This window comes from Gastrolobium bilobum, unplaced genomic scaffold, assembly GCF_033153095.1.
Source record: "Gastrolobium bilobum isolate Gb01-03AN ecotype WA unplaced genomic scaffold, APGP_CSIRO_Gbil_v1 utg168530, whole genome shotgun sequence".
NCBI lineage: Eukaryota > Viridiplantae > Streptophyta > Magnoliopsida > Fabales > Fabaceae > Gastrolobium > Gastrolobium bilobum.
In genome coordinates, this window is record NW_026899909.1 from 18,276 (window position 1) to 32,663 (window position 14,388).

A 14,388-nucleotide genomic window follows, 5' to 3' on the forward strand; every position below is an offset into this window, starting at 1 on the left:
TGAAGATTTATTTTAATTCAAAAATTTAAGCTTTAAGTGAAGGTATTTTTTTGCCAACAAAGGTGGGCACAGTTGGCTAAGGGTTTGGTCCATACCTCTCAAGGGCGTGAGTTCAAACTCTGCTGGCCGATGTGAGGACTTTGTTGGTGGGTGATATATAATCCTTCCCAGAAATCCTCAAAGAGGTTGAGGGGTCTTCCCTGACCCTAGTGGGATACCGGTGTCTAACCCCACTTAAACTTTTATTTACAAAAAAAAAAGTTATTTTTATGCCTTGTTCATTTTAGGAGTATTTTTTATAAAAGTCAAAGCTATTTAGATTTTTTTTAAAATATTTAGCTTCAGCCTTAATTCTGGACCCGTCCCGAATCGGATTAGTTGCGAAGCAATGAATCGATTGGAATATTTTCAAAAAAATAAATAAATTAGCTTCTAACTTTTTCTTTTTGTTTTTTAAGTTAACTTTTTTTGCTTTAAAAAAAAGTAGGTTTTTAATTTTTTTTTAAAGCAGACATCCAAATATAATTTTTAGTGAAATTGCTTTTTTTATGAAAAAAGTAACTTTTGGTTAAAAAAAAAACAATCCAATCAGGCATTTAATGGTTTATACTATTCTTTAACGGATTTGGATTCTCTCATGTGAAAAAGTAGTCACGTGGTCATGATATTTGATTACAATTACTCATTTAAAAATCATACGTTTTTCTCAATCTCATGTCATCAATGAGTGGTTATGATCAAATAACATGATTACTTTTTCACATAAGAGAATCCAAATCCATTCTCCAACTGTGTACATTTTAAAATATAGTATAGTTAATAATTACTAATAAAAAAATAAAATGGTATAAATCGTAACTAGTCAATAAGTCATTATTTGTGAGAAAATCATTTCTGTTTCAAAAGTAGAAAAATTCTTTCTCCCACTGACTCGTTCTTTTCTCTTCTCTCTTTTGTTTTTGTATCAGTAGCAGAAGGGATGATTTTTGTCACAACTGCAGAAATTATTTCCCCCATTATTTATTAGTGTAAATAGTAGGATGCCCGCCTGCACAAGGAAGTGCACATTTTATCTGGCGGGAAAACATGGAATCATTGAAATGGAGTACTCGAACCATGGATGTGAATCTTTGGAAGTGCGGGGGATCTGTTAAAATACAGCATAGTTAATAGTTACTAATGAAAAAATAAAATGGTATAAATGTAACTAGTCAATAAGTTATTATTTTAGTGTAAATAGTAGGATACCTGCACAAGGGCTTGGCTTTTATATTTATTAGTGCATCCCGAGGAGAGATAGGATCTTGGCAATCAACAGAAACTCACCATAGAAGCTTTACTATGATGATGGGGCGTTGGTGATGGATCGTAACCTGAATGGTGGTCGGAGTGTCAATCCACAACCATGTTTACTAGTCTGGTATCAGAATTCACGTGGTATCAGAAGTTGGAGTCTATTGGCCTAACTTATCTGGTGATAAATATGATTCGTGAAATATGAATTGAATAAGCATTGTTTGAATGTTGTGTTCCTTGAAAAGGCTAGTTAAAATAGATTGAGCATACAAGAAATATTTGATCCTGACGAAATAGGACAAAAAAGCCTTTGGCGTTTGGTTCCGGTTTTATTTGAAGTTATCCATGCATCTCAAATTGGACTTTTTGGACGTCCTTGTTTGATAGAAGTATTTGAAATTTTTTGCTAGGGAACATTTTCGGCCAGCACGTTTACATTTATGTGGAAAATTGGTCCAATAACACTGTTCCATAATACCTCTTGCAAGGTAGTATTTGAAGTTGTCTAGGCTAATGGCAGAAAGAGAATCATAAAGCTGCCAAAAACACTCTCTACTTTATTAGGCAACCGTGTTTGTGATTCAAATATAAGGGTTATTTCGTAATTTAAAGTTATTTTTCCATCAATTTTTTACTTCCAACCAAACATAGACTCAGTAGATTTAACCCAATTTTTCTGGTAAAATTTCGGCCAACCAAACAACTTTTTTTTAACTTTTTTATCAAACTTATTTTCCCATCAAATTTCTAGTAATTATATTTTCCTGGTAAAAAAAAAAATTATCCTCTACCAAACGCCCCCTAAAGTGAAGCAGTCCACCCAAACAACTTATGCAAGATGAATGCTAAACACACATATATGCACACTCATTAATTATTTTATATTTATACATCCTTTATGATTATAATAAATTTTATTTTATTTCCTGCATATTAATATTTTAATTTTATAACCTCACACTTACACATCTTTTATGTTGAAAGTATAATCTAGAATTTTGAAGATTTTTATTAGCTTTAATTTTTATGAAATTTTAATGGTGAAGGAGATTTTCAATTGGATATATAAAACAGTTCAATCCATATCCAGTGTGGGCGTTAGAGCTTTGAGAGGACCTTTCCCTAATACGAGAGGACCGGAGGCCTGTCACTGCGACTCCCTTTGTGAGGAGGCACCCCTTCTCCCAAAGTTACAGGGCTATCTTGCCGAGTTCCTTAGAGAGAGTTATCTCGCACCGCTTCTTTTGTTGCGGTAAATACTAATGGTTTGATTGGAGATTTTCTAAAAATTAACTTAGTGAAATCCCATACTTCATATATCAGAAAAATAAATGATCTGTTTAGTTCAGGATTGATATCGGATAATGAGTCAGATCGAATCAATAATATCAATCCAATTTTTTCTACATATTTTAAGGCAAAAATTCAGCAATCACTTAGCCAAAATTATGGAACTATTCGTATGTTGTTCAAATTACAGTTAGCGCAATTCACCAAATCTAATAAGCATCATAGCTAACATGAGTTAGGAATTTTTTGATAAGTGTGAAAACTAGTATAAGTTAGCAATTTTTTTTTCTTTTTTGGATATAAAGGAGAATTGAATATATAACCTAATACAAACTACACAAACCTTTCACCACTAGACCAAAATAGGATATTAAGTTAGCAGAACGTCCTAGGAGAACAAAGAGGTGGCAACACACCTAAAGGACTATGTTGTCACAATAGATGATGGTAGTGATGATACCCATAAAGTCACTAATGAGACCCTAGTAAAATTCTGTATTTTTTTATTTTATTTTTTGCTGATTGTGACCCAATATTCTATGAAATTGCAGGATTGAATGATAGATGGATTCAGACAATGGATGAGGAAATCAATTCTATTGAGAAGAATAACACTTGGAAGTTGATTTCTTACTGGTCGAAAAGAAGCCAATTGATACCAACATAGTTGATAGATAGCTGGGTTTCATAAGCATGCTGACAGGGATTCGATTCTTGGCCGTGTGTATGGAAAAGACTTTGTTGGAGAGATTTACTTACTTAATGTAATCTCCTCCCTCAAAAGAATTAGTTTTCGGCTGTCGGCTAGAGAATACCTTGAAAAAAGAAGAAGCCAATTGGTGTTAAATGGTGGCACAAGATGAAGTACAAGAATGACGGTCATGTGGACCTACTTATGGCAATGTTAATTAGTAGTCAAAGATCACAAGCACATACTAGGAATTGACTATTTTGAGGTGTTCGCATTAGTTGCCAGAACGGATGCTATTTATTTGATGATAGAACTTGCAGCATGAAAATAGGTGGAAGATACATTAGATGGAGGCATAATACGCATTCCTCAATGGATTCCTAAAGAGAAGTTGAACAGCTTCTGGGATATGTTAAGAAAGGACATGAGAATAATGTTTATTGATTGAAGAAAGCATATTGCATGGATCAGAACAAGCTCGACGAGCTTGCTACTCTCACAAAGATTCATATGTGTTGTAAGGTTGGATTCCTGGAGTGCCTATTAACTCTGCAAAAGAGGGTTAGTTTTGAGCTTATAATTAATTATTTGGTGCCTAATATACTATATAATTACTCTAAAATATGATATTATTTTATGATTCTCATCCTTGAGTATTTTGAATGATAAAAGTGTTAGTTGTATAAATTTGTGTTGATTATGATACTAAAGTATATAACTAACTAGATGTGAAATTTTTGTTATGCATGGCAATGTCGTAGCAATGCTACAACAATATGCAATTAATGAAATGTTGCTTTCTGAGTAGAAATAGAAAGGATAAGGAGAGAAGCAACAAATTTTCAAACTTAAATAAGCTCTAACAAAAGATAAGGATCGACAATTAAATATAAGAAGATTCAAAAGGATAAATAAAGTGATCAAAATATATTCAAAAATTAAGGATTTAAGCCTTATCCAAAGCAATCAAGATCAAAATTTCTAGCTAGAGATAGGAAAAGATCAGACTTGGATGCAATTTTTGAAGGAAATCAACATTGGTATCCTAACTTGAGACCCAAGTTACCCAAATCTATAAATACAGAGGCAAGCACACACCTCATATCGTTGATATATCAATTAATTCAGATCAAAACTGATATTATTTCAAAGGTTTAGAGTGAGAGGAGAGTCCTTAAAGAAGTTTGCAAGTACGATGGAGAGGGGTGGCATATGCAGTAGCTGCAAGAGCAGTGCTACAACATCATTTCTATCATTTTTGTTGTTTGTGTTTCAATATTTCTTCTCCTCCTATTTCGATTTTTCCTAATTTGATTATAAGCTGAATTTCCTAACGCATGTTGATAAAATACTCGCATTGTAATGAAGCCATGAATGCCTAAACTCTACTTTGGTTGTTTTCAATTAGTTGCTTAATATAGTAGTTTTATATTTTAATCCTGTTTATTTATTGGGAAGGAATAGGCAAACATTGTAGAATTCGGGTTGCTAGAAAGGCAATGAATTTGAACGCTATTAAGTAGTGTGGATGTAATAATAATACCCTAAGAAAAATAGTAATAATAATAATAGTATATATCCTTATGTGTACATAATATTAATACAAAAGATAACAATGAGTCTGTCATGAATCAACAATATCCTATTTAATAAATAATAATGAGTCAGCCATGAGTCAACAATATCCTATCTAATAAATATGATAGATAATTGTTACAATAAATAAATATATATAATAGATAAAGTTGAGTCAAACTCAAACCCATGTCATGAACCTAATTTGGAAAGAAAAATTTCATATAAGCTTAACCAAACAAAATCACTTATAATTTCCTTCCGTTCTACTTTTCTCACAATAAAAAGATAAAATGTGTAAATCCAAATTCAAATTCAAATCAAACAAGGGCTATGGCAACAAAGATAAGATAATCTCCCAAACCCAAGATTTCAGGAAAATCAACCCTTATCCTGCAAAAAGGATCAAAAGGCCATTTTTTTTTCCAATTTTTTTTTTTAGTAAATCCAAAGGTATTCCCAATCCTTCGGAGTAGGACTAATTCCCTTTGTGGATTGGAGTAATGACGGTTTCTCCACTAACCCAAAGTGTGGCTCCCTTGGTTCAAACTCCATGTCCTTTAGACACACGAGCCCGAACGCTTAGAGCTAAGATTTTTTATGAGCCTGGACCAAGGTAATCAAAATCGGGATTTTACCTAAAATCGAAAAGGGAATAAAAAATCGTAAATCGTAAAATCGTAATACAAATCGTAGATTTTACCTGCACTCTAAAATTAAATTTTTATATACATATGCTTATGTATAAAATTTTTTTAAGAAAAATAGACTACCTGCCACCATCCTTATATATTTGCATACAATTGTCACACTCTAAGGGTCTAAGCTAATAAATCATTCAAGTTATTATCATCGAAGACATTCTGTTCCACGTGATCTTCAACTACATTATTCAAAATTGTCTTCATCTAAACTTTCATCATGAGATAAAGTTCCTTCATTTTCTACAATCCATTCATCTTCGGATGAAACATCAGCAATGTTATATTCAACAATTTTTCTAACTTGCTTAACATCATTCCAATAGTTAAAATCGGGACTTAAGTAAATGTCTAAATCGGGATTTTATATTGGAAACGATTTTAAGTGAAATCTAAATCGTTTTACCAAAAATAAATCGTTAATATTAGCATATAAGCAACTAAGGCTTTGTATTAGTCTGCTGTAGTATTGTCCCTATGGTGTGTCACACACCTGATTATTACTCATTCTGTTAGAGTTTGGTTCTGTTAGAGTTTGTTACAGATTGTTAGGATTGGTTAGTTGCTGAGTCAGCAACACCTGATCTATAAATAGATCTCTCTCTGTATCAGTTCATAATTCAATATACATTTTACATCAGAATCATATCAATGACTTCTCTCTCTCTCTCTCTCTCTCCCTTTCTCTTCCGTGTTCATCTCTGTTATGGTATCAGAGCCTTCGATCTGAAGGCCTGATCCATATAGAGCCTATTCATGTCTTCCGCTTCGGATTCACCTTCCTCTAATCGAGAATCTTCACATCACGAATCTTCATCTCATCCATCGTCACATGCAAAATCAGCTTCGAAGATGGAGAACAAAGCTCCACAACTGTTCAATCAACAGATAACAGTGAAATTGACGGAAGAAAATTACTTGCTATGGAATCAAATTGTAGATCCAATCATCACGTCACATCAGATGCATCGTTTCTTGGTTAATCCTAAGATACCTCTTCAATTTCTGTCAGAAGATGATCGAATCAGTGATGTCCAGAATCCTGAGTATGTGGAATGGATAACACAAGACTCAATGCTTCTGTCTTGGCTTCTTTCAACCGTTTCAGAATCGATTCTGAACGAGATATTAGGAGTAAAGTTTTCATATGAAGCGTGGGACAAAATACACAAATTGTTCCAAGGAATGATGAAATCAAAAGCAAGGTTGCTGAGATCTGAATTACACGCCATCAAAAAAGGATCAAAGACTGTGAAGGAGTTCCTTTCTCGAATCAAAGGTATTTGCAATTCTCTTAAGTCAATAGGAAGTCCAGTTAGTAATGAAGAGTGTTCAAATATTATACTTGGAGGATTACCAGCTGAATACACGGCGTTTATTGCATCTGTTCATGCGCGCGAAAATGCTTACTCCGTTGAAGATTTGAGTATTCAATTGATGACTCATGAACAAATACTAATGAGACAATCAGAGGCGTTGATTTCAGAATCTGCAGCAGTGAATTTGACTCAGCACAATTCAGAAGCTGGAAAACAGAGTAACAATAGCAATGCTGTGAACAGTGACACTCTGTTTGCCCCTGTTTTACGTAACCAGGAACAGAGTACTGGTTTTCACAACTCCAGTCGCTCATATGTGCCAAACAGAGGCAGAGGACGTTATGGAGGACACAACTACAATAGAGGAAGAGGACGTGGAGCAAGTGGAGGAAGATCTAATGTTTGTTGCCAACTTTGCTATAAGTTTGGACATGATGTTCAAACTTGTTGGCATAGATTTGATGAACACTTTGTTCCCACTCTTCCACCACCCAACATCACCTCTCATTCTCAATTTTTTCCTCAGATGTTTGCTCAGGTTCAGACAAATCAGATACCTCAACAGCGTCATTCCTTCCAATATGTTCGTCCTCAGAGTGTGCAACCACAAGCTTTGATTACTGCTCAACCTGGAATTCTGCCCACACCTGCACCTGCCTTGGAGTGGTATCCTGATTCTGGTGCAACACATCATGTCACCTCCAATCCTCAGAATCTGATGCAGAGTCAGCAATTGAGTGGTGCAGACCAAATACTGATAGGCAATGGCCAAGGTTTGGCTGTCACAGCTATTGGTTCCTCCAATTTTTCTTCTCCCTTTGACACACACACACACACTTGCGTTTTACAAATCTCCTTCTTGTTCCTTCCATTATGAAAAATCTTGTGAGTGTCAGTCAATTTGCCAAAGATAATTCTGTGTACTTTGAGTTTCACCCTTCCTTTTGTCTTGTTAAATCACAGGGGACACACAAAGTCTTGCTTGAAGGTATTCTTGACTCTAGTGGTCTTTATAAATTCAACGGCATCAATCTTCATCAAACACCAACTCATGCTCCACAAAGTGTCTCATGTACTCCTTTTCAGCAATCTTCAAACTTGATATCTCCTGTTTGTAATACTGTTTCTTCATCAGTATCTTCAGTTTGTAATAGTAATAATCTAGTGACTGCTACTCAGTCTTCTGAGCTAGGAACTTCTGTTTACTCAATGTGGCATTGTCGTTTAGGACATCCACATAAAGAAATTCTTAAATCTGTTCTTCAAGCTTGTAATATACATGTGAATAATAAAGTTGTTGAGATGTTTTGTTCAGATTGTTGCATTGGTAAGGCCCATCGTTTGCCCTCTTCCCCCTCACATATTGTTTACAATACTCCCTTTGAATTGATATACAGTGACCTATGGGGACCTGCTCCTATAAAATCCATGATGGGACACTTGTACTATATTTCCTTTGTTGATGCAAATACTAGATTTACATGGATTTATCCTTTGAAACAGAAGTCAGATGCACTTCAAACTTTCAAAAATTTTCACTCTCTAGTACAAACACAATTCAATGTCTCTATCAAGTCCATCCAAACCGATTGGGGAGGTGAGTTTCGATCCTTTACCCAGTTTCTTCTTCTTCATGGAATCAACCATAGAATAGCATGCCCTCACACCCATCATCAGAATGGAGTGGTAGAGAGAAAGCATAGGCATATTGTTGAAACTGGTCTCACTATGCTCTCTTCTGCCTCTCTACCAATGAAGTATTGGGATTATGCATTTATTTCTGCGTATATCTTATTAATAGGTTACCTACAGCAGTACTGGATTTTCAAACTCCCTATACAAAGTTGTTTCATGTTATACCTGATTACAAATTTCTCAAAAATTTTGGTTGTGCTTGCTTTCCCTTTCTCAGACCATACAATAAGCATAAGCTGGAATTTAGATCTCAAGAGTGTATCTTTCTTGGCTATGCTCCCAATCATAAGGGTTACTTGTGTCAAAATCCAGATGGCCGTGTCTTTATTTCAAGGGATGTTTTATTTAATGAACATAGGTTTCCATTTCCTCTATGGAATATTAAGCCTGGCTTCCCTAATGCATCTATAGTTCCTGCTTCTATTCCTCTTACTGTTCTTCCCAGTTTTAATGTTCACCAACCATTCACCTCTTTTCCTACTAATGCAACACAATCTGATCACAACACTCATTCTGTTCACAGTCTTGCTGAACCAGCTATTGACTCTCCTACTCTTCCACCTGCTTTGTCACAATCTCCTGCTGTGTCACAATCTCCAGTTCTGTCATCTTCTGTACCAATTCTGTCCCCTACTTCTGTCTCACCTCCTCAAGATAACTCCTCCAATTCTGGTCAGTCTTGTTCCCCAATTCTCTTGTCACCAATTTCTTCCTCCTCACCTTCCTCCTCTTCTGAATATCAGCCATCACAAACAGTGAGTCCTTCCTCTTCCCCTCACTCTATCACTACAAGGTCCAAAAGCCTAGCCAGATCTCTTGCTCTCCTCACTCATATGGAACCTGTAACTGTTAAACAAGCCTTGGCCAGCCAACAGTGGCTGGATGCTATGAAGGCAGAATATAAAGCTTTACAATCTAATCATACTTGGACTCTTGTTTCTCTTCCTTCTAACAGGAAGGCTATAGGCTGCAAATGGGTGTTTAAAATCAAGGAGAATCCAGATGGGACAGTCAATAAGTATAAAGCTCGCCTAGTTGCTAAGGGGTTTCATCAACAAGAAGGTTTTGATTACTCAGAAACCTTTTCTCCTGTTGTCAGGCCAGTAACAGTAAGGATTATGCTTACTCTGGCTCTCTCTTTTGGCTGGACATTAAGGCAATTAGATGTGAATAACGCCTTTCTCAATGGAGACCTCACTGAAGATGTTTACATGATACAGCCACCAGGTTTTGAGGTTAATAATAAAACTCTGGTTTGTAAGCTCAATAAGGCCTTGTATGGCCTTAAACAAGCTCCTAGAGCTTGGTTTGATAAGCTCAAACAAGCTCTCTCAGACTTTGGCTTTAGATCCAGCAACTGTGACCCCTCTCTCTTTATTCTTCGTGATGCTCACAGATCTATATATGTGTTGGTATATGTAGATGACATTATTGTGACTGGGAATGATCCTCACTTTATTCAACAACTGATCCGTGCCTTGAATTCTAAGTTTGCTCTCAAAGATCTTGGAGTTTTGGAGTATTTTTTGGGTATAGAAGTCAAGAAACATTCTACTGGTGCTATCTCTCTTTCCCAATCTAAATACATCAGAGATCTGTTGGCTCGGGCTAATATGTCAGATGCAAAAAGCATTGCTTCTCCTATGGCTGCTAGTTGCAAATTGACAAGGCATGGCTCCAATTACTTTGATAATCCTCATCACTATTGCTTTATTGTTGGTGCATTGCAGTATGCTACTATAACAAGACCTGAGATCAGTTTTGCTGTCAATAAAGTGTGCAAGTTCATGGCAGAACCTTTAGTTGATCACTGGCTTGCTGTCAAACGTATACTCAGATACCTTAAAGGGACTGTCTCTTATGGTCTCTTGCTTCAGCCAGCCTCTGCACATTCCATTTTGCCTCTCACAGCCTTTTGTGACGCTGACTGGGCTGGTGACCCTGATGACCGCAGGTCTACATCAGGTGCATGCATCTTCCTTAGTCCTAACTTGGTCTCTTGGTGGTCCAAGAAACAATCCTTGGTGGCCAGGTCTAGTACCGAGGCAGAATACAGAAGTTTGGCCATTGCTTCAGCTGAAATTTTGTGGATTCAGTCCCTTCTTCGTGAGCTTCATGTTCCCTTGGCCACTCCACAAGTCTATTGTGATAATCTCAGCACTGTTGCACTATCCCATAACCTGGTTTTACATGCTAGAACCAAGCACATGGAGTTGGACATTTTCTTTGTTCGTGAACGAGTCTTATCTAAGGATCTTATTGTTTCTCACATTCCAGCCACTGATCAGTTAGCTGACACACTCACCAAGCCTCTTTCTGCTCCCAAGTTTGCTGACTTAAGATCCAAACTCAGAGTTCTGGATGTTTTTCAACTCCATCACTCCTGCGTTTGAGGGGGCATATTAGCATATAAGCAACTAAGGCTTTGTATTAGTCTGCTGTAGTATTGTCCCTATGGTGTGTCACACACCTGATTATTACTCATTATGTTAGAGTTTGGTTCTGTTAGAGTTTGTTACAGATTGTTAGGATTGGTTAGTTGCTGAGTCAGCAACACCTGATCTATAAATAGATCTCTCTCTGTATCAGTTCATAATTCAATATACATTTTACATCAGAATCATATCAATGACTTCTCTCTCTCTCTCTCTCTCTCTCCCTTTCTCTTCCGTGTTCATCTCTATTAGTTAAAATCGGGATTTTAAGATTTAAATCCAGATTTTGACTATCATGGCCGGGACCATGGTGGTCCCTTCCCAAAATGAAAAAAAAAAAAGAGGGACGGAGGGGGAAAAGTTCAAAAAGAAAAGAGTAGAAATGAAAGAAAATTTTCCATTTATAGAAAGGGACCGTTGAATAAATGGTGGGCCTGGAATATATTAAAATTTCCCCAACTGAGCTACACCTTGGTTTTTTTTTCCAGTAGTAGTGAAAAGTACTGGTAGAAAATGTAATAGGTCAAGTTAAATCTTATTTTAAAAGAATCAGGCTTCGTTTACCCAAAAAAATAAAATAAATTCAGGCTTCTTTGTCAAATATAAGACATGATTGTGGCCTATATCCTCACGGTAAAAATTAAAATAACATGATTTTAAAATGTTACAATAATATTAAATATAATAATAATATATTATTTATATCAACGTAAATAAGTTGAGCCAATAAGTCGATAAATTTTTTCAAATGACCTAAAATTAAATTTCTTAACAAACTAAATTTTTAATCTTTTTTATAGGATATTATAACAACCAATTAGTGTTACTACCAATCAATTTCAGTATTAGATCGATTACGTTGATCCAACAGTTATATTTACTTCTATCTTTGTATGGTTATGAGAAATCATAACCATACAAAGGTAGAAATAAATATAAAGTATTAAATATAGAGAATCATAATCATATAAAGATGAAAATAAATATAATCATTGGATCAATATAATCGATCTAACGGTAAAATTGATTGGTAATAACATTAATAGTAATAGTAATTAATTATTACAATATTTTTCCCCATTTTTTTTTTTTTTTTTTTACCTAAGTCAAATAATGAACTCTAGACTATTCGTATGAACACATTTTCACCCGTATTTCTAGAAAAGGCTAAAGAGAAAGTAATATGTCAATTCCCCGAATCATGAGACGCAATCCGTACCCTTCTTTCTCACCTCTTTTTCATTTTTCTTCTGTTTTTGCGTAATTTCGTCGAATACGTGGACGACGACGTATTGCAGCGCCGGTGAGAGTGGCGTTTCACCGTAGTAGACAACTTTGCTTCAAGTTGCAGTGAGTTGAAGCTCTCTGAGAATTACGCGTTTCAAGCTACTCAAGAGTTGCTGCAGAGTGAACGCATGATCACGATTCATTTCAGTGAAAAAACACCCAAACATGTTCGCTACTATTGAACTCAATTTTCTTTATCATCGAAACTGAAAAGAATAGCATTGGAATCTAGGGTTGATTATTAGGAATGGAAGACAATATGGAAGAAGAGCAACTCAGAAGCACTACCTTTCAACACTTGAAATCATACTCGTTGCAACTTCTGGACCTTTTGCGAAACCCTCAGGTTCAGAATCAGAATCATTCTTCTGTCACTGTTATCCCTGAACTCCTTCGTTTCCTTCAGAATTCTTCGCCTTCTACTTTACAACCTTTCTTCGAGTAAGCTCTTTATCTATCTATTTCTTCGCTAAATAGAATCTAAATTGTCATTTTCTATAAACACGCATAAAAGCCCTAATTCTTAACAAATCCTAATCCTTTTAATAGATATAATCTACATGTCCAAAGTAACTTGAATGAAAAGAAAAGAAACTATAACCGCACACACGCATATATGTATGCAGATGTACTTGAATTTTGAATTTTGAATTTTGTTGTGTTTGATGTCTACTTTACCTTCACAGTGTGATGTAATTTATTTATTTTTGTTTCAGCTATACTTTGTTCCCATTACTTCTGCTCCTCGATGCAGCAATTCAATGCAGATGTATGCAGAAAGTTGATACTGTGTCTGATGTTCCAAAAACACCTTTTAAAGTGAGTGATAGGGTTGCTGAAGGTGTAGTTAATTGTTTGGAGGAACTTCTGACGAAGTGTCATTTGAATTCTGTGGATCAGGTGGGTCGATTGATTTGCCTTTGACATTTGGTCTGGATTTTATAGAAACTATGAAATATTACTCTGGGATTTTATTTACTTGCTTCTTGTTATGTAATTGAATACATTATAACCTGCATAGTTTAGTGCATTGGATGTGTAATGAGAACTATACTGCTTTTAACATTTGGAAAAGAGGAACAAAAGAAAAAAAATAAAATACAAAATGAATCTAGGGATATGTGGAATTGGGGGTACTGGCCTGAATGCACAAAAACAAAAAATTTCTCGAAGTTGTTTTATTTTAACAATTGAACCTGAATCACTGACTGTCACATTATACTACAGCAATAAGGGCCAAAATAGAAGATATAGGACTGCCCTCTAAATATTTTCTAGTGTAACAATTGAAGATGTCTTGTGGAATATTATTTGATGCAATTATACATGGTTAGCTCATGTTCATTTTGCCTCCCTTTGGTTTCCGCTCATGGTTTGTTTAGCTCATCCATTATAAATGCTTTTTGATGTAATAGAATTATATACTGCTTTGCAAACAGTGATCTAAACGTACCTATCCTCAATAATTTGGTGTCACAGTGAAATGTCTAGAGGGAAGTACCATAGCCATTTAGTTTTTGATAAATGGGGACTTGGAACAGTGCTTTGTTGAGGTTTGTTTTTATTTTGCTATTATTTCACATGCTGTTTTTTGTATGTCAAAGCATAGAAGTTAATTGTGCGGCAATAGCGCCGCGAGCTGCGTCGTATGGGCGTTGCGGTGTCTCGCCGCAAGAAACCGCGTCGCGCCACACCGGAACGCAATAGTAGCCATTGCGATCGCATTTACGGTCATATTGCTGTCATAAGGAAAAATATCAATTTTGTCCTAAATTTAAATGTGTAACCGAAAAAATTTAAGGGTTTTTTAGTCTATCCGCGTCTCTCTATGTCACTTCTACTATCTCTGCCTTTAAAAAATGTTTCTTTTTGTCATTATTTCTGTCATATATCTATTCCGCTATTTCCGCAACCGCAACCCGCTATAACGCTATAGCATTTTTCAGGGTTGGCCGCGTCATGCCGCAATCCGCATTTGATAACTATGTGTCAAAGTAAAATGCTAATGCCATGATAACTTTTATATACCATGGTTTTATTTTGACTGCTATAGTTTATGTTCCCCTCATTAGCTGTGAACTTCTGTTTAAACTGTATTG

At 35.6% G+C, this 14,388-nt stretch overlaps 1 protein-coding gene across 1 annotated transcript in view; it reads left to right on the plus strand.

Moving 5' to 3' along the window:
* The first annotated feature begins 12,249 nt into the window (after window positions 1–12,249).
* LOC133294152 (uncharacterized) overlaps window positions 12,250–14,388 on the plus strand; it is a 35,011-nt gene continuing 32,872 nt past the window's right edge. The window contains exons 1-2 of the mRNA XM_061492805.1: window positions 12,250–12,730; window positions 13,006–13,189. Of these exons, the coding sequence (XP_061348789.1) occupies window positions 12,537–12,730; window positions 13,006–13,189 (378 nt within the window). The 5' untranslated portion in view covers window positions 12,250–12,536. The remainder of the gene's footprint in view (window positions 12,731–13,005; window positions 13,190–14,388) is intronic.